We start from the raw sequence: 25461 nt of genomic DNA, 5'->3' as shown, positions 1-25461 counted from the left end.
AGGACGGAGGGAGACAGAGAGGAGACAGACAGATACCAAGTAGAAATGGTCTCAATGTCTTCATTTTTTGGCTCTAACCAAGTCATGACCATAGATGCTGCCAAGCAATGGAGAATCAGGCCTATGGTAGATATGTGTTAAATAAGAGACAGGAGCAGCACTCTAACAGATGAAAAAGGGTTCAGCAAAGCTGTTTGTGTTCCTTTTCCTTCCATTTCTATTCTCTAACAGCTGGAATCACACTTAATATTAACTTGCTTTAATTCTTGCCCCTAAAGAGCAGCATAAGATATCACAATCAGAAGTATTTTATTTAGGATTACAAGCAAAATTATCTGCCTTTTATCATTCTTCATACATCTTTCACAAATACTTGGGTGCAATTCTATGTCATTAACTATTTTTTTATTAATTCTTGTTTGTCTTGTTAAACCATGTCAAGAACAATAGCACAGACTGACTGTTGTATTACATTTGTTTATCTGGTCCTCTTTTTGCTCTTAGAAGCCTTTAAACTCAAATCACTCGTGTCTGAAATATTAATGTGGAAAGCACAAAGTTTTTTTCTCCTACTCTATGTACAGCTTCATCTTTAAATAAAGGTCACATCACTTTTCAGAAACTGGGGGGGAAAGGCTTACATCTCGTAACATGGTCTGTTACAGGCCTTACGCTCAGGTCTTCTTTCTCTGAGTCAATTTAAACCCCAAATAAGATTATTTTGTTCCATGATGTGCAGATGTTTGTTAGAATTCTGCACTTGCTGAGCATTTGCTGAATTGCCTCACAATTAGCATTGATGGTCCTGGCCTGTGTTACTAAATGGTGCCAGTGGTCCCTAACAATATAAAAAGGGGATGCTTCAATGATTGGTGCTTGAGGGGCTGGCACCAGGTTTCAGTCATTAACTCAGACATCTGGAACACAGACATCTGTGTCTGGACTAGCAAAGTAGCCTTTCTTCACAGACAGTGCAGAGAAACATGAATGCCTTGGCCCCAAAGCATCTGAGTTATTGTGGGTATCCACATTAAGCTGTTCTGAGCAGTCTTTTTAAAAGTATCTGTTTCTCTTGCTTGTATGTGAAGGTGGGCTGGAGTGGTCATCACAAATGTACATATATACACATTGGTCAGATGAGTCCTCTTCTAGTGACCAAACGTGGTAGTTTTATGATGATTCATAACTGATGCTCAGTGTTCACAGCTGGTTATCATCCCATTTTGAATGATGTTGCACTTTGAGGAGAAAGGCCCAGTACTGACTCAAGGCAGAGCCCGACCCAGCAACCAAGCTTCCATTCTAGGGGTGAAAGTGGTGGTCTAGGGCTCTCCTTCCAGCAGGTTTTGTCTCACGCAACATACACACCTGTATGTATATGCAGGGAAACACTGGGAGACAAACAGCCCATCAACAGGGCTTGGGACCAGACCCCTCTACTAGGTTGATCATGAGGCTTGATGGAGTTTAACTGCTGGTTGGACCTGTGTGCAGAAAGGGAAAAAAGAGAGGACAAGTTTAGTGTCACGATGCACCTTCCATGTCCTTCTTTTCAATCTGTATTGACAAAGGTTATGTTTATCTGTCCTTTCTTCTCCCCTTGCCCGGCCTGTGCATCACCGAACCTGGGATCACCCAAGGAAACCAATGAGAAAAGAAGAGAACGGAACTGAATATGCAATGACCTCCTCCCAGAACAACAAAACAGTTGATAACAATGCAGCTGTATAATCCCTGAAACCCCACCAAGGCGCAGGAGGTGGTAAACTTTCAAAGCACACACAGGGAGTATGCAAGGTGGGTGAAATAAGGCAAGGAAAGGAGCTCTGTGGCCAAGGACTCCATTTCAGAAATCGTGCACCCATCAGTGATTCAGAAGAGAAAAGCAGGCTGCTCGTCAAGCTTGCTGCTTCTCCAAAGGAGGATAAACTGGGCCACTGGGCTGCCTGGAGAAAAGGCCTCACAAAGGCATAAGCACTGCATGCTGCATCTTGTGAAAGCAATGTTGCGATGCCTCCCGCTTCTCCCTCTCTTCCCTCCCACATTCAGTTTGAATTGAGTGCCCACAAAAAGCTGCTGAAATATGAGCCTGTGAGGAGAAGGTGATCTGCCAGAGTGGCAGCAGCTTGTTATAAATGGGTCTGAGGGTCAAGGATAGGAGGTGTCACCTACGTGCTTCTCCAGCCTGTGCAGTTTTGTATGCTTCTACTTCATTCTCATGATTTTAATTATTTAATTATTAAAAAGGGAACAAAGGTTTCTGTTGAGCCATCAAGCAACCAAAAATTGCATGAACTAGTGATTTATCCCAGGAAATTAATGTAGAGTCTGGTGACTATGCAATTTCCTTGGCTGAAGACTTTTCAGGCAAGAGAAATTTAGCAATTAGCATTGCTATTAGAATCATTTTGGTTGGAAAAGACCTTTAAGATAATCAGGTCCAACCATTAACCTAATACACTGCTGAGTCCACCACTAAACCACATCCCTGAGCACCACATCTAGACATCTTTCAAATATCCCCAGGGGTGATGACCCAACTACTTCCCTGGGCAAGAGTATTGAAACAGATTTATTATTAAGAGGTGCTTTGTGTGTTATTACTTCATAATCAGCCTCCTTTTTTGTATTACACTTTGCATTTTTATCTTTCTTTTTAAAATTCTACACATTTCTCTGTGTTTATATCATGCTGATTCCCCAGAGAAAACTCTTCAGGAAAGATCCTGGTGTGCGTATTTGGACAGGATTGTGTTGAAAAGGACTAGCAGCCCTTTGAAGTCTTCTCCATTCACTAATTAGTATGATTTCCAGAAAGTGCAGAGTTTCCTGAACTGACCCACCAAGAACATTGTAGACCTGGCTTGGAGGACCACTTCTGAGGTTCTGGTGAGCTGGTTGTCCCCATGTTAACTCAGTCACTGCCTCCCTGAGCAGAGACTGCCAATCGTGCCAAACTCAGTGTAGTATCTTAGTGATGTACTTTTCATGACGTGGATTGCAGAATACTTAAAGCTGAATCCACCTAAATTCATTTCACACAGGATCTCAGGTTAGACTCAGTAAGTAACCCTTAGGATAAAGGCAATGAGACAAGCCAAGACGCTGGTCTTTCCCCACTTCCTGAAAAATTTCCTTCGTGTCACACCTCCACATATATGTCTCCATTTACCTCTGCACTGGAAGTAGTGATGCAGTGAAAGACAAATTTCCACCCTAGCTTCCTGTATGGACATTAAAATTCAATACCTCTTGGTCCCTGTGTCTGTGAGTAAGCACCGACCCAGATGGTGTCCACAACATGGCTGCACCCCCCTGGCCATCACATCCGTCAGTCCTGCAACACACTGATGCTTTCAGTTTTATATAAGGATGTGCCTGAACTGCAGAAATCAGACCTTGATTTTGAACCTATTCCTGTCTTCAGTTGGACTATTGCCAGGATGTGGAGTAGGCCCTGATGGTAGAGGAAGACAATGTTCTGCAGACCTCCCCAAAAAAGCTCCAGGATGTTCAAATCAGCAGTTTCAGCTCAGGCTCATCTCTAGTTTTCTATTACCTATTAAAAAATAGGGTGTATGTAAATATAATTACCTTTACAATGAACAAATGAAATGCTGCTATATACTGCTGTTGAGAAATTTATGGAGTTACTCATTTAGCTTTTTAGCCTGGCATCATTATGTAGAAGTTTAGCTCCATAAAATTATTTTCTAAAGGCTAGACTTTCTTGAGAAGTGAATGAAATTACAAAAGTGAGAGGGAATAAGTAACCCTTTGCCCAAGAATATGATCATTCCCTGCCACAGTCATGCTTGCACAAGACACAGTGATATGTTCTGAGATCCAAAGTGGGATTAAAATGACAGAATTTACACTTTGAGTCTAGTATCCCAAATGTCAATTCCTAAAGCACTTAGCTCCTAAATACTGTACGAAAAACATTGCAAGTATATTGCTAGAATATTTTTAAATCTATAACATTTATTTTGTTGTAGTTACCTATGTTTGCTTTTCTTTTTTTACTCCAGATGTTTTTGCATAAACATGGCATAGTTTGAGACTGGTTGCATGTTTAACTGGGAGTATGAAGTGTGAATGCAGATGAGTTTAGCATGATATTGGCTTAGGATTAGCACTTTCTCCTAAAAGTTATTGATTTTATTTATTTCCTAATACAGCTTTAAAGGCATGTTTTGTAAGGCCAAAATCACAAAAGGGATTTGTAGCTCATTACATCCATCCAAATATGTCTGCTTTTGCAAAACAAAACTGTAAAGAGATGGTCACTGTAGAGTGTCTGATTTTTAGTGATGTCAGTTCAATGGTGAAATGTCCTCACAGAGAAAACCCTCGTGCATGACATAACCCACGAGTAAAGCCACCCCAGGCCCCCTGAAGTATCCTCAGAGGAACATAAACATTTAGATCTTAATGGAAAGCAGAGAGGCAGAACATTTCAAGGAGAAGCATGCAGGGACTGGGATCCATTTGCAAGTCACTAATCTGCTATTTACTAGCAAATTTTGCCTCTCTGTGCCTCGATTTACCCATCTGTATAGTCAAGATAAAAATACCAGCTCTGTGGCAGTATTTTCAGAGAAATAGATGTATCCTATTTGCATAGGCAGATTTACAATATTGTTATATCCTACACGCTGATAATAAATAAATATTTTAAGTACCTAATTTCTTAAACATTTCCCAGTGTATTTTTTTTTAATTTGTTGGCCACAGAAGAGCATCAACAGACAGGCTTAGAGCTGCTCCTCTGCTTGTCCAGAGCCTTTTTTCTCAGAACTCAAACAGCTCCTGGGCAGGGAGAGTTAGGAAATCCTACACAGGGATCCTACACAGTGCAGAATCCTACACTGCACTAAAGTTTCACCTCTAGATTCCTAAGTACAGTTGAGTACATCGCACCAAAGTTTAAGGTGATCTTCATAAAGGCACTTGGAAAAGTATACTGGAAGCAGATGTCAGTATTCTCAAAAGGGAGGCTAGAAAGGTGGCCTCGTTAAGCAGTGATTTCTGAAGTTTGCTGATGGGGTGTAAGGTTGTGTTTAACACTCTACAGACTGCCTGCAAAGCTTTTATAAAAGAGACTTCTGTGCTTCCTTATTGTACTCTAATTAAATACAAAGGGAAAGGAATAGGTTTGATGGATAAGGGATTCACTAAGCAGTGACCCTGGATCTGAGGAACTGGCAATCCAAAATACAGCTTTACAAGCATTTTGAGTTTATTTTAAGCCACCAAAAGTTCTGGCATAGAAAGGTCTTGTGTAGTTCTGTTCACAAAATAGCCAGATCCCCAGCAGATGAAATGTGGATGATTACACAGAAGTAAACTGCTCTGCTCTGACCTCTGACCATCACCAGACAGACTCAGAAAACTTCTGTGTTCAGTCAGAGGGAGACCATCAACTCAAAATTTCTTCTCAAGGATCACCACTAACAGATGCCAGCAGGGAATGCACTTTAAGGGCCTAAGCTGCAAAGTGTTGAGTTTCCTCAGTCCTCAGCAGACTTCCTCAGTCCTTCCTGACTCAGACTTGACACAGCTGTATGATCAGGAAAGCATCTTTGCCTTGGATAGATGCTGCAAAAACAGACATGAAAGGAAACCAGAGAGTTCTACTAAGTATATGAAACAAATATATCAATATATATCTATACAGAGACCTAATTGTCCAGTCTTGCATTCCATATGGTCACAGCATGTGAAGCAAGTGTGGGCCTCCTGCTCTAACCAAGTCATGACCATAGATGCTGCCAAGCAATGGAGAATCAGGCCTATGGTAGATATGTATTTACAATACTCCCTGCACCTGTACAAACAAAAATATAATATTTTAAACAGCAAAATAGTGTGTTTAAATCAATGCATGAATGTAAATATTCTAAGATCTGCCTTCTTAACTGTGTACCACATGTACAGATGAAAACAAATATTGTTTATAGGAAATCTGTATCAGTGGTTAAATGACTACAGAGAAAAAAATACCAGAATTAATGTTGTCATGTTTCTCAAACAAGCCATTAATGTATATTTAGTATTTAAAGATATCGCTCAATAAATATGTTCCGTACCAAAAACTGTGTTACATATACAGATTGTGCAGTACCCTATTTTAAAAAGGCACCATAATTAATTTTTATTTTAAATAAAAATGTACTTGTAAAAAGTTTCCTGTGTCCTGTGGGTTAAGTAGCTGAGAACAGTCTACGTGCTGAAGAGAAATGCTGAAGGGAGGAACAGCATCAGTGCCTCTTCAGGCACTTCTCTTACCACCCAAATTCACCTTGCTTGCTAGAACACTTTCTGTTCTGGTTTTGAAGAATCCTACGGCTGCTGCTCACACCCGTGTCTGGCTGGATTCTGTTTCTGTCTCTCTTAACTCCAAACTCTACAGTTTTAGTCACTTTGAAAGCACTTCTAATGCTTCATAAATTACACTCATACATTCTTGCAAACTTCGAAAAGCTAAGAACCCCCCTCTCTTTATGCCAAAGCCTTTGCAAGTTTCACTAAAAACACCCTCTAGATTCAGAGTGATTTCTTTATCTTTCACATAATCACTTTGTTCATTTTGGCACAAGAGATAATGATGTGCACCATTTTATATTTTATATTCTAACTCCCTGTGTGAACTTCACCTTCCCTTTTCCACACAAGAGAATAAGAGCAAATTATGGTCCAGTCCTCCAGCAGATCAACACTCAGGGTAGGAAAACCCAGATCCTTTGGCTGCGATTTACCTCTCACACTTTCATGCCTTTACCAGGCAGGGGTGAAGAGCACAGACTGTGCAAAGTCCTCCATAGCCAACGAGCCATCACAACCTGAACATTCCTTCACAGCAGGGCTCTTCCTTCCCCAGCCCCAGCAGGAGACTAAAGCAAGTCCCCAGGGATGTCCAGGTGTCTGAGTGCACTCAGCTGGGGATCAGCCAAGGGGGGAGGATTTTATTTAAGTGGGGAGGCATCTTTGTAGCTTTTCATTCCCAAGACAGTATTCCCTAGTTGGGTTTGTTGGTCACTTGGGAATGATTTCATATCCCAGTTTAAAGAATCTCTTAAATGGGACAGACCAACACTAATGCAAAGTGATCAGGTGGCAGTTTAATGAATGACAACAACCATTATACCATATACTGGGATGTCTAGCAGACTTAAATACCAGACATGTTTTGCAGAAGAAAACGCCCAGGTCAAAATCTCTCTAGGACCACTGAGAAAGAAAATGCCTCTGGAAGGTCATGGCCTCTGCTTCAGGCATCAAAGCTGCCTGGTCAACATCCAGCAGCAGAGGAGGAGGGTCATCACTGAAGAGGAGGCTGCTGGGAAACCAGTCAGCAGAAAAAGGTAGGGCACAGCCCTGGTAAATTTAATTCAGGTGAGGTTCCTCGAGTCCTTCTGACAGTAAGAATATCAGCTCAGAATTCACTGCCATTTGACTGAGCTCTTGTCATGCTTTAGTCAAAGTGAGACAGAGAATCACAGGAACTAATGCACAAGTACGTTATAAAATTACCCAAGTACCAGTGCTCTTTAGCCAGCAACAGGGAGCACTGGCTTCAGATCTGATTAGACTAGAGGACAACAGAAGAGCTCCAAACCTAAAACCAGGGTTAATTCTTGAGTGTAGCTGATACCTTTGATAAATAATGAGACACAGCAACTCAGTATTCTGAAGGACCTGGTGTGTCCTGGTGCCCTCTTCCTCCACTGCCCCATCACTGGGAACCAGTGTTATGATACCAAGAGAAATTAGATTACTGGCTTTTAATATTATTTGGAAAGGTAGCAATAAATTTATGAGAGAGATGCAGTGTATTAGATGATTTTGGTAATACGCAATCGTTATTAAGTTCATTTCACTGGTTTTGCCTGGACACTTGCATTGCTAAGTTGTACATCATTTTAATAGGTGTCCAGTGCAATTAGTTTCACATTATAGCTTTCTCCATTTCTGAAAGATGCTCTGATTCATCCAGGTATAATCTTTGCCCACAAAACAATCAGATGTTTAAAAAAACCCACAAATGCTATTTTACTGTGTATTAGTCTGTAGTTACTGAAGAGTTAATGCTCCTAATATTAATAGACATTTCTTTTCTATCAGCAATATCCCCCCAGTGCTGATTTTCTATTTAATAAAGATTTTATCTAAACCATTTTTACTGAAGGTTCTTTCATAACTATTATGTCTTTTTTAGTATTCAAGAAAAAATACTGAGAATATTAATACCAAGATGCCTGGCATATTCTGAACTTGTTTTATTTTTTGTTCAAGTTCAAACAAAATCACTCACTGTCACATTTAAACACTTGTGCCTTTCCCATCTTGCATCATGGCATGGTTTGACATATCCGTGGGGATTAGCAGCTCTCCTGATTAGACTGAGCATCTGATCAGTGCCTGTGCAATACCCGTGTCCTCCAAGCCCATTCTGGCTTGAGATCCACGTAGCGCTGCAAGTGCTGGCAAGGGCTCCTTATCTGAGCAGTTCACATATAGCATATGAGATGCCGTGGCATCCACAGAGGGAGGCACCAAGACCTGGATGAAGCATGCATCCCCCCATGGGGGTATTTTCTGGGGAAAAGGAGGGATGAGATTAGCTGCTGTGCACAGGATACAGAACCAACACCCACTTTGTGCCACTGGTACAGGCAGTCACTGAACAAGTGATGTGTAGCAGGAAAATGATTGAGGCTGCGGATAGGTGGTCAAACCCTCTTTATCATATATTACAAAATGTCATTAAAAATGCTATGAAAGAAATATTATTGCACTGACCAGAGTTAGAGTTTCCCCAGTGCTGCTGGGGAGGGCGCTGGACAGGGTAATGCATGGAGACCCAGCTCTGCCTCTCTTAACAACTTATAAAGGAAAATCCTACAGGTTGTAATTTTTACCTCACTGTATAAATGGCAAGGCTTTAAGGAGATGATTCTATCACAAGTGCTGGCTAGATACATCAAATCTTCTTTCTGGCTTGTTGGTTTCCTTAATCTGTGAGATCACACACACACAAAAAAAAGATTAAAAAAAATTAAAACCCGATGAACAATTAGATGCTATTTATATATATATGCCTGAAATTATATTTTACTGTATATCACTTTGGCTGAAGGAGAAAGGAAGTTTCTTTGTCAATAGCAGCTGGATGTTTTGCTTTGCTTTGCATTGATACAAATTTCATGAACTCGTTTTTGTGCAACACAAAAAGAACTCTGAGCCGGAACGTGAATAAATTTCCCTTTACTTTCAGCATCATTTCCCCTGCACATGGAAAGAAATGCTGTCAGTATTTAAGGTTTCATTTAACATAGTCATAGTCGGAAGCAGAAAAGAAAACATAAAGAAAAGCAGCAGCCTGGCAGACACATCCCAGTGAATGAGTCTGTGAGCCAGAGACAGCCTTTCCTATTTTGACTTGTAATTTGAGGATAATTCAATTAGACATTTCAAGCAATTTAAACATTCATGCATTGTCCAGCACCAAAGCATGAACTGTTCAGCAGCAAACTAGACCTGACAGCCTTAGCAGTCCAAGTAAAAATCCCAATGTTTAAAATGAAAAGCCCTCACCTAATTGATGCCTACTGGAAAATTAAAAGAAAAAAAGAGGGGTGCAAGTGGGGACAAGAGGGGGGTGAGAGAACCACAAAGGAGAGAATGAGGTATATATCCTGATGGGAGGCTTCACACCTCATTTGAAGCCATTTGTTTTACAAAATATTTCAAGGTCTGTATGCTCCTTTTAAAGAGAGATTAAAATACAAACGCACCTGATACCACCCATCTGCTCCAACTCTCCGGTAGCAGCAGCAGAAGGGATGGGACCTGCAGCTGCTCATGGAAGTGCTCAGCAGCACTGAGCATCCAGAGGCACCACCTGATGCCAAGCTCCCAACACCCTTCCCACACAACAGCCAAAGTCCTGCCCAGCCCCATGGCCTGCTCGGAGACAGGGGGAGAGCAGAAGCCCCCATCCCCCTGCCCATGTCACACACAGCAGGGCACTGCTCGGGCTCTTGCCTGGAACCACACATGGTACCTGGAATGGGCAAGGGGCCAAGCCTGGTGGTCACTGCCCTGCCCTCCCCAACTGGCCACCCACAACCAAATCCCTGCAGGGGGCAAGCAGGGAGTGCAGAGCTCTGTGCCCACCACACAGAGATATTGGCTGCTTGGGTGATAGCTTGGTGGTGTTAAAACACTATTTTAAACAGTAATGCAAAACCTTCAAGGGGGTATTTAAAACAAGGATGCTTCTGGGCCTTGTTTGCTTTAAATCTATTGCTCGTTGTTTCTTCTAGGGGAAGAAAAGCTGTGTGTCTGTCTCCCCAGCAAGCTGCCCTGGAAGCAGAAGGTCACAGTCACCTATCGACCAGCTGGCTGGCAGGCAAGACTGCTTTGATGGATACAGATTTGGGCTGCTCAAAGTCATTCTTTCTGTAATAACTTTTAGAGGCAGGTAATGAAAGCATCATGAATCTTCAAGTAAAAGTTTTCTGGCAAGCTATAGGCTTTTGGCGTCCCTTCAGTTGTTTCTCAGGGAATTTCTGGAGCAGAAAACTCACCAGCAAAACTTTCTGGAAATGTACCACACCTATCCCCTCTTCCTTTTAAGCACCATGTGAGCAAGTTTGGATGGTTAAATCCCCAAAAGTACATGCAGTGCTTGTGGATGGCAGATACCATTTTCCTTGAGCCTTTCTATTTGAAAACCCAGTGTTCACTATGCTTTATAACCTATTCAAGTGTGAACAGTTTGTGCTGAAATTTTCCATGCTGACTGTCTGCTGCAAGCTGACCTTTGTATTTCTCTAGGAGTTGCAGAAGAACAATTCTGTTGCTCCCAAGCATGATATGTGGGGAAAAGATATTAAAACCCAACAGTAACTTCTGACTGTTTTATTGAGAATCTCTAATTCCTCAAGTCTTTGGAAAAGGGGTTAAATTTGACAGGCTGATCTATGCTGTTATTGCCAGTTACAAGCTTCTGACAACTCATGATTTCAATTCCTTACAGGCCACTTGAACTTCATAGGTAAATCTAATGAAAATTTGTCTGCAGGGAGGTTGCTCCATCTCTGACACTCCTACTGAAATTAAGACACTGAATTTCCATCTGTTCGATTCATAAGTTCAATGTCTGTGAATAAAGTCAAGAGTAGAGCTGAATTAATGCAAGTCAACTCATTTGTTTTAAAAACTGTGGTTTTTGTAGTTTGCAAAACTATTTGCAAATTTGTGTCAAAACTGCCAGCCAGTTTTACTCATAAAATATTTGCAAGAGTTAGAAATGGAAAGGAGAAAAGGGCACCCTGAAATGGCAAAACATCAAAATATCACAGACTCAGATACAGCAGAAAGGTTGAATATTCCCACAAAATGTTTGGGACTGGCTCAAAATACAATATTCTGATTTTGCCAACAACCCCATGTTTTGTTTGGGTTGCACCTGAACACATTTCTTTCTATGTTTTGGGGTTTTTTTTTCCACCCTAGTTCTACCAACAAGCTAAAAACTCAGTACTCACCCAGTTCTACCAGGAAATCCTGACCCTTTATCTCATTACCAAAACAGAGACTGGAAAGTTCTACACTGAAACAATGAGTGAATACCCAAATTTTTGAAGAATATGATCTCATCTTCAAATATTTTAGTAGAAATAGACCTCAGTTGAACAGAGAAACCACTTAGCAGAAATAAGCAGACTCTCAACAAAAGAGAATCTTCCTACTTGCTGTGTTGGTAGGAATGAAGGATATTTCCAATGTCTCCCAGTTGAAAGAGGTAATGCTGATCATACACTCAGGTAGAAACAAATCTGCAGGATAAGAAGTCCTTCAGACAAATGGCCACATGAATCTGCTCCACCTTTCTCTTTCCTAGTACCTTTCGTAGTGTTCAGTGAAAGCTACCGTCCAACAGCTATTAGAACACCCCTCCTGGGTGGGTGTGGGCATGGCAATGATACACAGAGATATACACACAGTGCCTGTCTAGCAGTGGGCACCAACTATTTACAATATTCCATGAAAATGTGGTGTAAATGGTTTCAAGGCATCTTTGGAAGCAAACCTTTTTCCCTACCCCAGTCTCTAAGACAACATTGCTATAGTCTGATTCTCCTTTAAAAATGACAAGGAGGAAATGGAGTGGGAGACATTTCTGGCCTTATCCTTTTTCCTAACTTTTTTTGGGGTGTGTGTATACTGATGGTTCACATCTGAAGTTACTGAGGCTTTATGCAGACGGTAGAATGTACCTTAATAATGAAATTACAGATTCAGCAGCTGTGTAGGTTTATTCCCTATACTTTATCACCAGCAATATAGATTCAGGTCTCCAAACTAGGTTTTCATCTGTATTTGAACAACTCATAATTTTCAGATTATCATATTTCTGACTCACAGCTGTATTCAGAGAAGTTGTCCAGAAAGAAAAAATAAAATCCAAATTTAGCAAGCAATTCTCTAGCTGAGACATCAGACTCTGTGGTATACACAAGGTCACTTGTCAGCTTCACTGGCCCTACTAAAAGTAGTATAACTTCTCTATAGCAATTGGAATGGGGAAAAGCACCAGAAGCTCATTTTAGTGCCTGCAATTTAATGTAGGAATTGTGAGGTTGATACCACAGAAGATGGAGTCAAGTACTCTGTAGAATTAAAATTTACAATTTCTGAGGGGAAAAAAATGTCCTCTCTGAAATGCCATTTATTCTACAAAAAGGAAACTGAACCATCATAAGTTTTTGGGGTGCTCTAAATTCAAAATTCACTTTAAAAGAGTATTAACTTATGAAAATTAGTATTGTGATGAAACTTATACTGTGCTGGCTGCTATATAAACACTGAGAGACATTCTCTGCCCACTTATGTGTAATCTGAATAGGTTTAACTTCTGCTGCCAGGACCTTAAGGGATATCAATAATATTGCAGTTTCATTTGTCAAATGGGAGAAGAGGTTTATTCTCAACACCTGTGATTTATGAAGCCTGACTCACAAAGACACTGAATACCCATGGCAGGCTTCCTCTCACCTAATTTTAACCAAACTAAAAATTTGGTGTTTAATATATATAATTATGCAGAAACTTGTCATCAGTGGAGAAAGACAACTCCTCCAGATGGCAATTCATCTTACCCTGAAATAAGTGCCTATGCCTGGGGGGGCTGAACAGGCTCAGCCTATTTGGTTGCACAAGGACAACTGCTGCAATATGGGATGTGGCTCCCAGGGTCTGAATTTATTGATGTTGCTGCATGCTGGCATTTCAGCAGGGGGTTATCATCTAGTCTGATGATGTCAGACATGCCCATCCTAGTGGGAAATAAGTTAAAAATTAATAAGCAAAATAGGAGCAGTCCATCCAAAACTGGACATTTTCATACAAACTTCCATAGAAAATCCAGCCTCACTCTGGAAAACACTGCAAATTAATTAATACAAAAACAGAATTCAGAAAAATTGAATTAAAACTCTGTATGTGCAATTTAGTTCAGCCTAAGTAGAAAAATGTTGTTCTGAAAATAATGCTTCGGTAGAAAAGTCCTTTGCAACCCAGTCAGGAATTCACCAAAGGTGACAACTGGAAAAGCTTCCATTCATCCTCAGTTGATGGAGCCACACGCAACTGTGTGGTTGCTCAGCAGCACATCTTCCTTCTCTGGAGACAGGAACCCAAACTGGGCCCTCACAGGGAGAGCACACACAGGAGTGGAGCCCAGGGTCTTAGCCCAGCTTCATGGCAATGCCATCTCCCCAGCATTGAAGTGAATGTGAAAATGCAGGTTACAGGTACATTAGAACAAGAAGCCCTTTCTCCACAAACCAACTTTTAAATTTTTTTTTAAATGTTAAAAAAACTGCAGTACCCATAGGACACCTTGAAATCTGTTTTTTCTCCTATTTTTGAGCAGTTCCTCATATCAGGGAAACCTGCTCAGACAAGAAATTGAGGAAGCAAGGGCCTTTTGAACTGCCTCTCCTCTAGGATGAGGGGCTGCATTGCCTGCTTCACACTGGCTGGTCACACACCATTGACAAGAATGACTGGAGGTACCCAAAAAGCTAACTCATCTCTTCTGATGGCTGCAGTCTGTCATCATTGCCTGAATTCATCAGGCACTGCACAGACGTGCCCTTTCTCCAAGGGAAAGGAACAGCTGAAAGGAACATGACACTCCATCAGCTTAGACGAGCTTAAAAACAATCAGTACTGCTTGTGTCTATGGGTTTTCAGGGGCTTTCTGCCTTCACTTACATTTAATCTGCAGAAATAAAAAAGATAAAAGAAAAGAAAAAACAGCTAAAAGAAAATAAAATCTAAAGTATACCAGCTACCAATCTACCTTCCCCAAACATTTCAAGTTTTCAAGCCAAGTTTACTTCAGGAATATATACTTCTATTCCAGAAATGTTCCTGCTGATGTTAATTGTAGTATGAATAAACATTCTTTTATATGTGTTTCACAATTGTTTTTCAAATCTGCTCACTGATGTCCTGTTTACACAAGCAGCTTGTCTGCACAGAGGAGATCTGCTTCAGAACAATTCCTCAGTCAGAATAAGCATTAGTATCTCTAGAGTAAGTCTGGAAAACTATCACAGTTTAAAATCTTGCTTTGATTTTTAATAATTTTCAGCTGTGGTTGAAGTAAAACAATGACATGAAAAGAATGTGTATGAACCATGAGACAGATCATGAGCTGAGGCTTTGGTGCTGAACTGGAGAAGGGGATCCCAGTTTTCAAAGGTGTTGCAGAAGGTGTGATGTCCAGCAGATGATCCTGGCTGCTAATGATTAAGGATCTGCTGATGCTGACAGATCTGAAGAACTCAGAAGGGGAAGCAGAGTTGTGTGGTTAATGCTTTTTTCCAGGGTGGTGGACCATGTGTACTGATTTCAGTGGCTGGGCTGCCATGGATTTGGGTTGTATTGGATCTGGCTGCTGGTGGGTTCTGGTTTGCATTTTCAAGACCAAAGAGAGCACTCTTACATTTTGAGTTCTGGAGTTTGAAGAAGATAAGAGGATGTTCGTTGCAACAAATGTATACAAGTCTGAAATTTTCTTTAATGAAGGACAATTTTTAAATTACAATGGAGACAAAAGTAGTTATTCCATATTATGTTATGCCCATTTTATCTCATGCTTAATATACCAGAAGGAAGACTAAGGAAATGGACACGTGATGAGATTCTTATTTGCAGAAGAAGGAAAAAAAGCCTTCAGTAATGAAGACAGAATTCACCCATGAATTATATTATGGTTTAACCAAATTAATAAAAATCAGACATGACATTTGGATGCTAAAGAATAACCTACATTCCACATTTGTTGTGATGATTCACAGCAACGAACTTGACCCAAAAAATGCTACGTAAGTGCTCAGTGTTATTAATAATAATCATTATTCAGAGAATTCCCAGATGGATTAATTCAACATCCCTTCTGCAACAGCTCTCATCTCCTTTTTTTCAGCATTTTAATTTTATTTCCTTCTTATTAAATGTGATTTTCTCAGCAGATGCCTCTATATTTTTTTATTTGAATATTTGACTCAGCAGAGCTGAGCAATGGGCATCCCATCCCACTCTCTGTGTCAGTGCTCCAGTTCTGCCTTGCAGCCCCATGCCCTGTGACCAACAGCCCTGGGAGAATGTCACAGCTCTGGAAATGAGCTGAAGGGAAAAGCTGTCAGGTTTCAATGAGACCCACAGTGCAGATTGTGCCCACCTCTCTGCATTGATTTTAAATTATAATCACAAGGTCAGACTGCACTCTTGAGACAACTTTTAGAGATCTATCTTATTGGTATGATAACTGAAAGAGGTATTGAGTCCTTGAGAACACAATCAAAACTTCTGTCTGTGTTTTTTCTGGTTCTTCTCCCTCTTTATTTAAAATAATTTTAAAAATTAAAAAAAAAAACCAAAAAACAAAAAAACTGATTTTTAGCTAAAAGACACATTTTTCAGGAGAAATTTAAAACTCTCCTGTCTACTCTTATAAATGTCAATGTACACCAGTGGACCCCCAGAAACCAGTTGTGGAGATTGCCCAGCAGATCCAGGAGTATCACAAGCTGTATGGAAAGTGAATTTACAAAATTAGGAACCTTGACAGGAGCATTTCCCCACAACCCCTGGCAGATTGGGGGGACCTGTACAAGGCTGTAGAGATGTGCTCTCCCATACCTGCCTAGTGGCACAAGAGCTTCTGAGTGATGTCAAAGACTGTGATAGGATGCAGGTACCCAGATGCTCATCTCCATTGCTGGTTGCCTACCTGGATCTCATCTCATAGACAGATACAGTTTTTTGTTTGTTTTTTTTTTTTTTTATGGATGCATGCTTTCTGGAGTTATGTTGTGTAGTGAAGTGAGGCAACCAGGTGCCACTAATTGCCAGGTAGTGAGCATGAGCTTGTGTTAATCCCACCTGTGCCTGGTTAGGGTGGGCCCCCACCACGCATGAGCAGGACCAGGGGCCAATAAAAGGTGAATCCTGAAGCACAGGCTCAGCTCAGTCCTGAGCAAGCCAGCAGAGAGGTCAGTTGTTCTTGGAGCAACAGCACCCATCTGGGCTAGTCAACTCTGAGAGCCATAGGCTTAGAGCATTGCTCATGAGTCTCTGCTGGAACACCTGGTTGGACCTTGAAGTGCCGTTCCCTAAGAAAGGTTTGTCTTGCTACAATGTTGTACTTTAAAACTTTGAACAAATGAAAAATCAAAGCGCCAGTTTCTACTTGAACCATGTGGGCAGAGGAAGCAACAGGCAAATGACTTAGCACTGTGCTTGCATTAGTCTTCATGGTTCATAGGAACCATATTCTCTGTCTTAGCCAGCATCAGTGAATATAGTCTCAAAGTTTAGGTAAACTGAGGCAAATGTTTTGGAGACATCTCTGCAGGGCCTGCAAAAATCAATTGTTTGAGTCAGGAGAAATATTTTTCTTCAGTGCCCTGGGGAACCAGAAGTAGTTATTTCCAAATTTATCCATCACCTTCCTGAAGGCAAATGTTGGATGAGCCCCTTCAGTTCCCCAGTGAGGACATGCCCCCTATGATTACCAGCAGTGTGGAAATCACCAGCAGCTGTGGAAAAAGTTAACCTAGGCAAAAAGTTATTTCTCTTATCCCATTTCCCATTTACTAAGTTCAAATGATAGAGGTAACAGAACTGAAGCCACTCCTTGTTCTCTTTTTTTCTTCTTTTTCTCCTTTGCACAATGTTTTAATTATTAACTGGTTAATCCTGTTTTCATGAGTTTGGTTTTTTTTTTCCCTGTTACATTTTTTTCTTAATCTCCCGGATTTTATCATGATTTATAGCATTCTTTTTTTTCACAATGAAAACCAAGACACTGAAAGAAAGAAGTGTCTTCTGGGTAACTTAAAATTTCTGATGCAGAAAAGCCACTTGAAAGCAGAGATAATATGATTGGGTGCTGCAATCTGTTCCTCCCATAGAATTACACCATTTCATGCAAAATAGAGCAGCTACCATAAACCTGCTCCATTCATAGAAACAGGCTGAGATCTTCACCTTGTAAGTAGGCATGTAGTCCCACTGGAGGCAAGGAGGATCAGTTTTATTACAAGCAGAGAACAATCCCCTTCTTTGCTTCCTTCACTAAGATTCCAGGATTAAAATAAAATAAAATAAATAAATAAAAAACTAACAAACAACAAACAAACACCAGACCTGTTGTGAGCCAGCATCTGCCTTATCCCTCTCCCCATCTGCGTTGTGGTTGCTCCAGCACAGCTCAGTGCCCTCTGCCTGAAGTTCAAGGATGGCTCAGAGAGCTTTCCATTACCTTATCTCCTTTATTTACACAAATGCAGAACACTTTTCCAGACAAGATGCAGGGCGCCAGTTTATCTGCATTAATATAATAATGAGCTTTTATCCCCAGTATCCAGCCTCTCCTTAAAAATCAATCACTGCCTGATTAATGTTCTTTAAATAGGGGGATCTCCATGCTACAGAACTAGATGTACTGCTTTCCTCATTTGGTCCTGCTCAGCTGTGTTTCTCTGCTTTCCTTGCTCTGCTCTTCTGAAGTCACCTGCCCACTTGCCTTCTTAACATTTATTGTTAAATGAGCAGTTTGAAGAACATTCGTGGTCTGTCTAATGGGACCTGTGTCATGCATGAAAAGGAGTTTAATGCATTTACCTTGATTGTCAGGAGCAAAAGGTAGCTGAGATGTCCAGAGGTTGTGACGTGTTAATGCTAAGTGTTAATCTTTGTTTCTGTGCTGTCCATGAAATCTTGCCATGGTCAGGATGTCCCCAGGATAAGCATGATGCCAGGATGGAAAGAGGAAGCCCATAATTTTTATTTTATCCTGAGATTTGTATGAAGCTAAACTGCAGCAAACCACTCGAGCCATACAGAGCTTTTCAGGTGACATATTTATCTTACATGGTTTTGGGGAATCACTTATTTCTTTTAAATACCAGATTATAAAGAAAACTATCAGAGAAAGAGAAAGCTGTGTATTTTCCTTGTGCTGGGGCTGAGGGTTTCTCAGAAACATAATCCAATAAATGTAGTCATTTGTGCAAATAGCATTTGAAATGCCTTCTTCTGGAGGTTCTATCTGTGTTACTCAGGATAGATACAGTTTTCTGCCATCTAGAAACCTTGGAAAGAAGTAGAATAGGAAATTCCCTTTAAAAAATATGGCAGGTCACTATGTTTCACTTGAAACAGTCTCTAAGATATACAAACCTAATATATATAGTAAAATGAGATAAAAAGGCTTCTTTTTGAGCAAAAGACAAGAAAAAAGGACCTATGAGAATCAGTTGCAATCTTATGACTATTACTGGAAAATATATTTCTTTTGTTGGCGCAGGATTGTCTTCTTCCAGCTCAATACATGAATTTCCATCTAACACAGACTCTGACTCATTGCAGATGGGCATAGCACAAGTGAGGTCCAGTTCTGCTGGGCATAGTGCACACACACAGGAGTTACTCTATCCAGAGAACTGAAGAGATAGCAAATGCTGGGAGAAACGGAGACATTTTACACCCATTTGAAAATGGGAAAACTGTGGGACATGGTCATCCACACAAAAGAGAAAGCTCACAAGGAATAGCCCAAAAGCCCACATTCCTGGGGTGTCCAGAGCATCCAGTGAAGTGGGGAGGTCTCAGCAAGAGTCCAGGAAGTTCTGTCTGCAATCAGAGTCCCACCATGTCAAGAGGGCCCTAGATCCCCAGCCGCTGCCTTTGGTAACAGCTACAATCTAAGCCATGATGACCCATACTCTGTCACTGTGGTGGAGATCAGTGCCTGTTGATGCTTCTTTCTCATTAGCATTTCTCCTTTTGGAAGAAAAGTATTTTTCTTTTAATGGAAAAAGCAATTGAAAGTCAGGATATCTTTCCCTAACTTTCCTAAAGAGAAAAAGGAGGTCATATGTGCAGGCATTTTCTTGTAACCACATTAAACATCTTCAGACGCTTATGGTTTGCTTGTTCAAACCAGTTAGGACTGTAAGGTTTCTTTTTTTCTTTTTTTCCTAGCTGCAGAGAAAGTTCATAAAACAAAAGCAATATGCCTCAGAGCAGCATTTCAAATGGAAAATTTTCTACCCCGAAGATGTGAAAAACCATTTTGCTATATTTATAATTTTCATAGAAGAGAAAGGTCAAAATATGAACTTATCCAGCAAAATCAGCAAAGCTTCTTAGGCTTCCACTGTCCCAACTGGCATAAAACTACCTCTTATGGCTAGGCTTGGCTTTTTGTTGTATATGAAAATGCTCTATAGAAGGTTTGGGGTATTGAGACAACAAAGGGTCAAAAAAAAAAAAAAAAAGATTAAAATTAACAGTCCCCAACTGTGGAATTAAAAAACAAATCAAAACAACAATAACAAATAAAGACCAGGAAAAATGATACAGAACTTCTACTATGGAACAAGCCAAATCCATTAAGCTAATGAGTTAAGCAGCTGATGTTCTGACCTGACTTTTTTTTCCTTCATTTCTTTTGCAAGAAGATCTCTCGTTATTACTTCCCTAAATAAACCCCAATATACAGACAATCTTCTGCAAACAGATTGCTGATAAAACTTTCTTCAGTCATAATCTGAAATTTTCAAACAGTGTGACCTATGTGACTTATTGCATAAATTCTATTTTTTTGTTCTGTCGTGAGCTAATGACCCAGGCTTTATAAACAACTTCCTTTATCCCTCTGTCAACAATTAGTTTCACTCCAAAATAAGTTTCCTTTTAAGATTTTTATTTTTAAAAAACAAGGAGACTGATGAAAGCACCCTTTCATGTAAATCCCTGTTCTGTTTTGTACTTTTTGCAAAACATGGACACAACAAAGCCAGATTCCCCAGAAGACAGAGCTTTTGAGCACTTCTTCACCTGCTGCCTGGTTTGAGAGGCGTTTAAATTCACAGTCTGGGGGGAGCTCCCCAGCAGAGTGACTCTGTTCTGGGCACACTCATGACTCCACCCATCCAAGCAATGCTTAGTGTTAGAACTCACCAGGAATCACCCATTGTATCTTCTTCCCCATTTTGGCTGGGATGTGTGGAGGCTCTGGCTTTACAGCCTGGCATTAGGGCACTGGTTGGGGCAGTAGGGGTGGTAATCAGGGCATGGGTCCAGACAATATTGTGGAAAATGAGGAGAGAGCAAAGAAAAGAAAGAAATCACTACCTAACACTGATGGGTAAGGTCACATACTGGAGGTGAGAGCCAGATTCAAACCCCAATATAAGCAAAATTGTCAAAGAAGCTGTTTCATCTGCCAGAGAAGCAGGAAACATGGCTACTCCCCACTCCCCACCATTGTGGCTCTGCTGAATGCAGGCGAGTTAAATGTTTAACTAAAATGACCTAGGTGTTTCAATATGGTTTCCAGAAATACTAACTCTGCACTGAGGGAGGCAAATGACTCCAGGAATCACTTAGGCACAGAAGTTCATGAGCCAGTGGTGGCCAATCATTTCTATTTGAGGTAGTCTGCGGAAAACTGCCCCTAGAAGCCTCACACCCAGAAAGAGTACTGCAGGTATGCACAAGCTTCCATGTCTTCTTCAGTTTTCATAGCTTGACAAGAAGTAGTCCAGAGGCTCTCACCTGGTATGTTGAAAAGCTTTAAGTTACAGACTGAACATGTGCCTGTGCTCTGAGGGCAGCAGGATACAGAGCTGACACTGAGTGAATCATCACTGAAAGTCAAAATCTCCTTTTTCATGACACGAGTACGAGTGAGTATGCAGAGGAGCTTACATGCTTTGCCTCCATTCCCTTGTAATACCTCATTCATGCTTCTGTATTTTGTATCAATATTCATATCTTGCAATAGCACATCCATTGCCCCCCTTCCCTATCCCATATACAGGGCTACCACTGAAGCCAACAGGTACAGACCTATAGCAGGAGGAGCTATTCTTGCTCCTGATGCTCGACGAGCTGCTGGTCTCTTCCAGGACTCCAGCCACCACACAGCACTTCCAGGGTAGAAGTGTAGCAGGAAGAGACTTTCTTGTTCCAGAGGCTTGATGAGCTGTTGGCCTCTCCATGCCTCGCACCAGAGTGAGCTTAGCTCTCCTCTGTGGGTGTGTGTCCCACCTTTATTGGTCCCCTGGTCTTGCTCATGCCCAATAGGGGCCTGTCCTAATCAGGCACAGGTGGACTCACACCCACTCACTGGCAATTCGAGGCACCTGGTTGACAGTATCTCTCTACACAGACCCACTTTGTACAACACTGAAACAAAAGCTCTCCAGGATGGCTCTTCCCCACCCCTCTCAGAGCACAGCAGGTGAGTCTGGCCCATGCTGAGCACTGCACTAACACTTCATCCCCTGAAGAAGAGGAAAGCTGAGGAGCAGAGCAGGAAATCAGACTGCAGCAGGGTGGCACCTTAAAAGGCTGGGCTGCCTCTTCAGCACATTTTTGCTCCTTCCCTCCCCCGGGGAAGTTTCTGAGATTAAAACAAGGGTGCATTTCAGAGGGTCCCTACAGCCTCTCTGTGTCAGGATCAGAGAGGAGTTTAGTTGCACCGAGCCCCATGTGCCCCCTATGTGAAGTGCATGGTGTCCCTGGTAAATTTCCTGGGATGAGTAATTAAATTTTTCCAGCACAGGTTCCCATGCCTCCCAGGGCTGGCACAGAGGGGACTTAGCAGCAGACCAGAGGTGTGGCACGGATTGGGTCTTCAAAGTCCAGAGAGGTTGTTTTGTCATGCTTTTCTACTCCTGCATGATCTCTAGAAAATGAATGACCAAGTTCTACTTTTAACAATTCAATTTTCTGATTGTGTTTAGCCATTGATGAAGCAGATGCCTGTTTTGGACTTTGAGTGATTGCCTCTGATTTGTTACTCTATCTACATTCCTGAAAGTGGGGCGGATGGTGACATTTTTGCTAAGCTAATCAGTTCTTGTCTCTGCAGTTTATTTGCCGTGCAAAGCCTGAGGTTGTTCTGCTAAGGAAAGCGAGGGTAGAAACTGAATATGAGAGGAAAAGTTTCCTGCAGGATCAGAATTTTATGCAAGCCGTAGCCCTTGAATACTTCTTACTAAAATGCTTCATTAAAAGTAAGAAAATGAAAACATCTTCTATTTTGTAGGCAGCAAGTTTTTTTTCACAAAAGAAATTCATTCACTTGCATGTGAATAAAAGCAGACTGGATTGCAATTATGAACCAGATTCTGCCATCTTGTCCTGCATCTGATCCACTCTACTGCCTACTCAATGTTAAGTTATCATTACTGAAAACTGTAAAAAGATAGTCTGGAAACTTCCCTCTTACACCTGTCAGGGTGTTTGATGACCACATTTCAAACCTTAAAAGGAATGAAGAAATTTGTACTTCTAGCAGACACTGCACCTAAAAGCAAATAATCACACATTGCTGGAGGAAGATGGGCTACAGCTCCCTTGCACAGAAGTGACAATTTAAATTACCCCTCTTGTGTCCTACACATACCAAGGAGCTGCTTCAAGGTTATAAATTCCCCTAAAGATACCCAATGTACACTGTATCATGCATTCCAATTGGTAGCTCAGGGGCCAGAGCTTCAGTGATACAAAAGCGCTGTAGGGATCAGACATTCAGAGAACTAAAAGCCATCTTTATAGAGAAAATACAAACTATTCCAACAGCTTGTCAGGTTATTGCTCATCTAATCCTTCTGGCTTTTTATTGCAAAGACCTTTCTTTCCCAACTTTGCCCTTTAGTTAAGTTTAAGAACATCTCTAAGCTTCTTAAGAGGGAGAAATATTTCATCCCAGATATGGTTATGGGTCACTGACAATGATACACAATTTTTTGTTTTGCTCTTTGAGGACTTACCAGCCAAACTTTGGCTTTTTCCTGTCTACTTCTTCAATTAATCTTCCATTTGGCATTTGCTTGCCTATTAACACTAACAAAATGTTGTTATGAAAACATATCAATCTTCCCTTCTTAGCCTATGATCAGTCTTTCTGGCATGAAGCCCAGCCAGGTTCACTCTGGACTTTAAGTTCACTTCTAAATTTCAAAACATGATGCAATCTCTGAATGTTCAATAAATTAAACTCTCTGTTCCATCTGCTATGGAACTAATCTACTTCATCATTTAATTTTGATGTGCCCTCAAAGCCAGGTATCACATCCAGAAAAAGTTGCATCTGAAATGTTTGTTGAGTGGGTAACTTCCCCTCTCTGAGTACTGGAATCTATGAAGCATCGTCAAATCAACCTTTGGGTTGCCTTTTTGTGTTTGTTTGTTTGTTTGTTTGTTTGTTTTGGGGGGGGTGTTGGGTTTTTTGTTTGTTTTTGTTTGTTTGTTTGTTTGTTTTTCTTTTAGGTCTACATGGCATTTCTTCCACTCACCCAACCCATCTCTTGGATGGTTCCAATTCCCTTTGAACCTGCTCTGCACTGGGGGTGGGTGAGTTCCTTTTACTCTTCTCAAAAGGCTTTGTAAGTATAAACATGATTTTTATAAAACTGCTTTGAGGGGGGACAGTCTTACCTCCCTCACAATATGATGAAGAAACTGAGAAACTTTGTCTAAGATTGGTCCCACTCTGGGACCAAGAAAAGGAAGCCAGACCTCTCTTCTCCAAGTCCAGTCCCAGGGCATTCCTGTGTTGGCTCCTTTGGTTGCTGACAAAATTACTCAACTCAATGTAATCAGTGTAGCTCACTTAATGAATACCAGAGAGTAAACATTTTTTTTTTCCACTATGTATATTACATAGCAGGTCTATACAAGACCCAGATTTAGTTTGTTTCACAAAACTGTTAAGCAGTTGTTTCAGTGCTTCAGGGACAATACAAACCTGTGTATGCCAGAAATGATTGCAGTAACAAAGTCTATACATTTGAAAATATGACCCTCTGTGATGGCAAAGGAGACCAGGTTAATTTGAGGACAAACAAATTTAATTACTTAAATATTATTTCTTTATTCCAAAATGTTTCGTTTCTAAGCATTAATTTAAAGGGGATTTTAGCTAGGCTAATCCAATACAGAGTGATGACTTGGAATAAAATCAGGGACAATTCCTCCAAGTCCTCTGCTATCTCATGCAGTAAGCAACCTATCCCAGCATTAGATTTTAAGCTTTCAAACACATCCCTTCCATGTCATCCACTGATGCCATTTCCCAAAAGAATCACCTCGATAGACAGCACTGTTTCTGTAAAGTCATTCTCTCCCACCACAGGATATCCTACAGCTGTTTTATCCAGAGAACCCAATCAACCTGCTGGGGAGAGTTGAATTATTACCAGTGTAAGACTGATTGAAATTAGTGATTCCCTCCATTTAATCCCAGTATGAGAAAATGAGACTTTGCATATATAAATACCAAGTTATCTCGAGCAAGTGTGGAGCAATAATGACCTGAAATACCAGTTCTTTCAGTACTGCATGAATGACTGCAACATTTGTTGCTCATTACCACTTTGTTTCAGATTGTCATCCTGGGTATAGCTTTCTATATGAATGAGTCAAAACAATTAAAACTCATTAGATTTCTTAGGGAAGATCTCAAGGATCTAGACCCAACCATCCACATGTCAGAGGAAGGAAGTCTTAAGCCTTTGCAAATCTAGCCAAGAGCCTTCTTGTATATATTTGTCACTTCAGCTGATGCTGAAAGAAGAGGAACAAAGGGACTGCAGGTTCCCAGCCTTGGATATGGCACCCTGGATCAGGAATAGAATAGAGAGGAGTGGAGCAGAGTGTAGCAGAGTAGAATCAAATCATTTCAGCTGAAAGGGACCTCAGACTATCATCTAGTCCATCTCCTTCACCACATCAGCACTGATGACAAGTTAAGGCATAGTTTTCCCATGGCAAAAGGAAAAGTCCTGTAGAAGTCAGGGATGAATGTTGGGCTGCAGAACAAGTCTGACACCACCACAGCAATCAGGGAAGGAA

At 41.0% G+C, this 25461-nt stretch overlaps 1 protein-coding gene across 2 annotated transcripts in view; it reads left to right on the top strand.

Moving 5' to 3' along the window:
* The window catches only part of PRIMA1 (proline rich membrane anchor 1), a 45375-nt gene extending 42545 nt beyond the window's left edge, over positions 1 to 2830 (top strand). Inside the window, exon 4 of one of the 2 annotated variants that reach the window (XM_030452681.1) lies at positions 1641 to 2830. In XM_030452681.1, the coding sequence (XP_030308541.1) occupies positions 1641 to 1731 (91 nt within the window). In that variant the 3' untranslated portion in view covers positions 1732 to 2830. The remainder of the gene's footprint in view (positions 1 to 1640) is intronic. The other variant, XM_030452678.1, reaches the window with a different exon arrangement.
* The last annotated feature ends 22631 nt before the right edge of the window (positions 2831 to 25461 follow it).

Source organism: Calypte anna, chromosome 5A (genome assembly GCF_003957555.1).
Source record: "Calypte anna isolate BGI_N300 chromosome 5A, bCalAnn1_v1.p, whole genome shotgun sequence".
Classification (NCBI taxonomy): Eukaryota; Metazoa; Chordata; class Aves; order Apodiformes; family Trochilidae; genus Calypte; species Calypte anna.
This window is presented reverse-complemented; position numbering and strand designations above follow the sequence as displayed.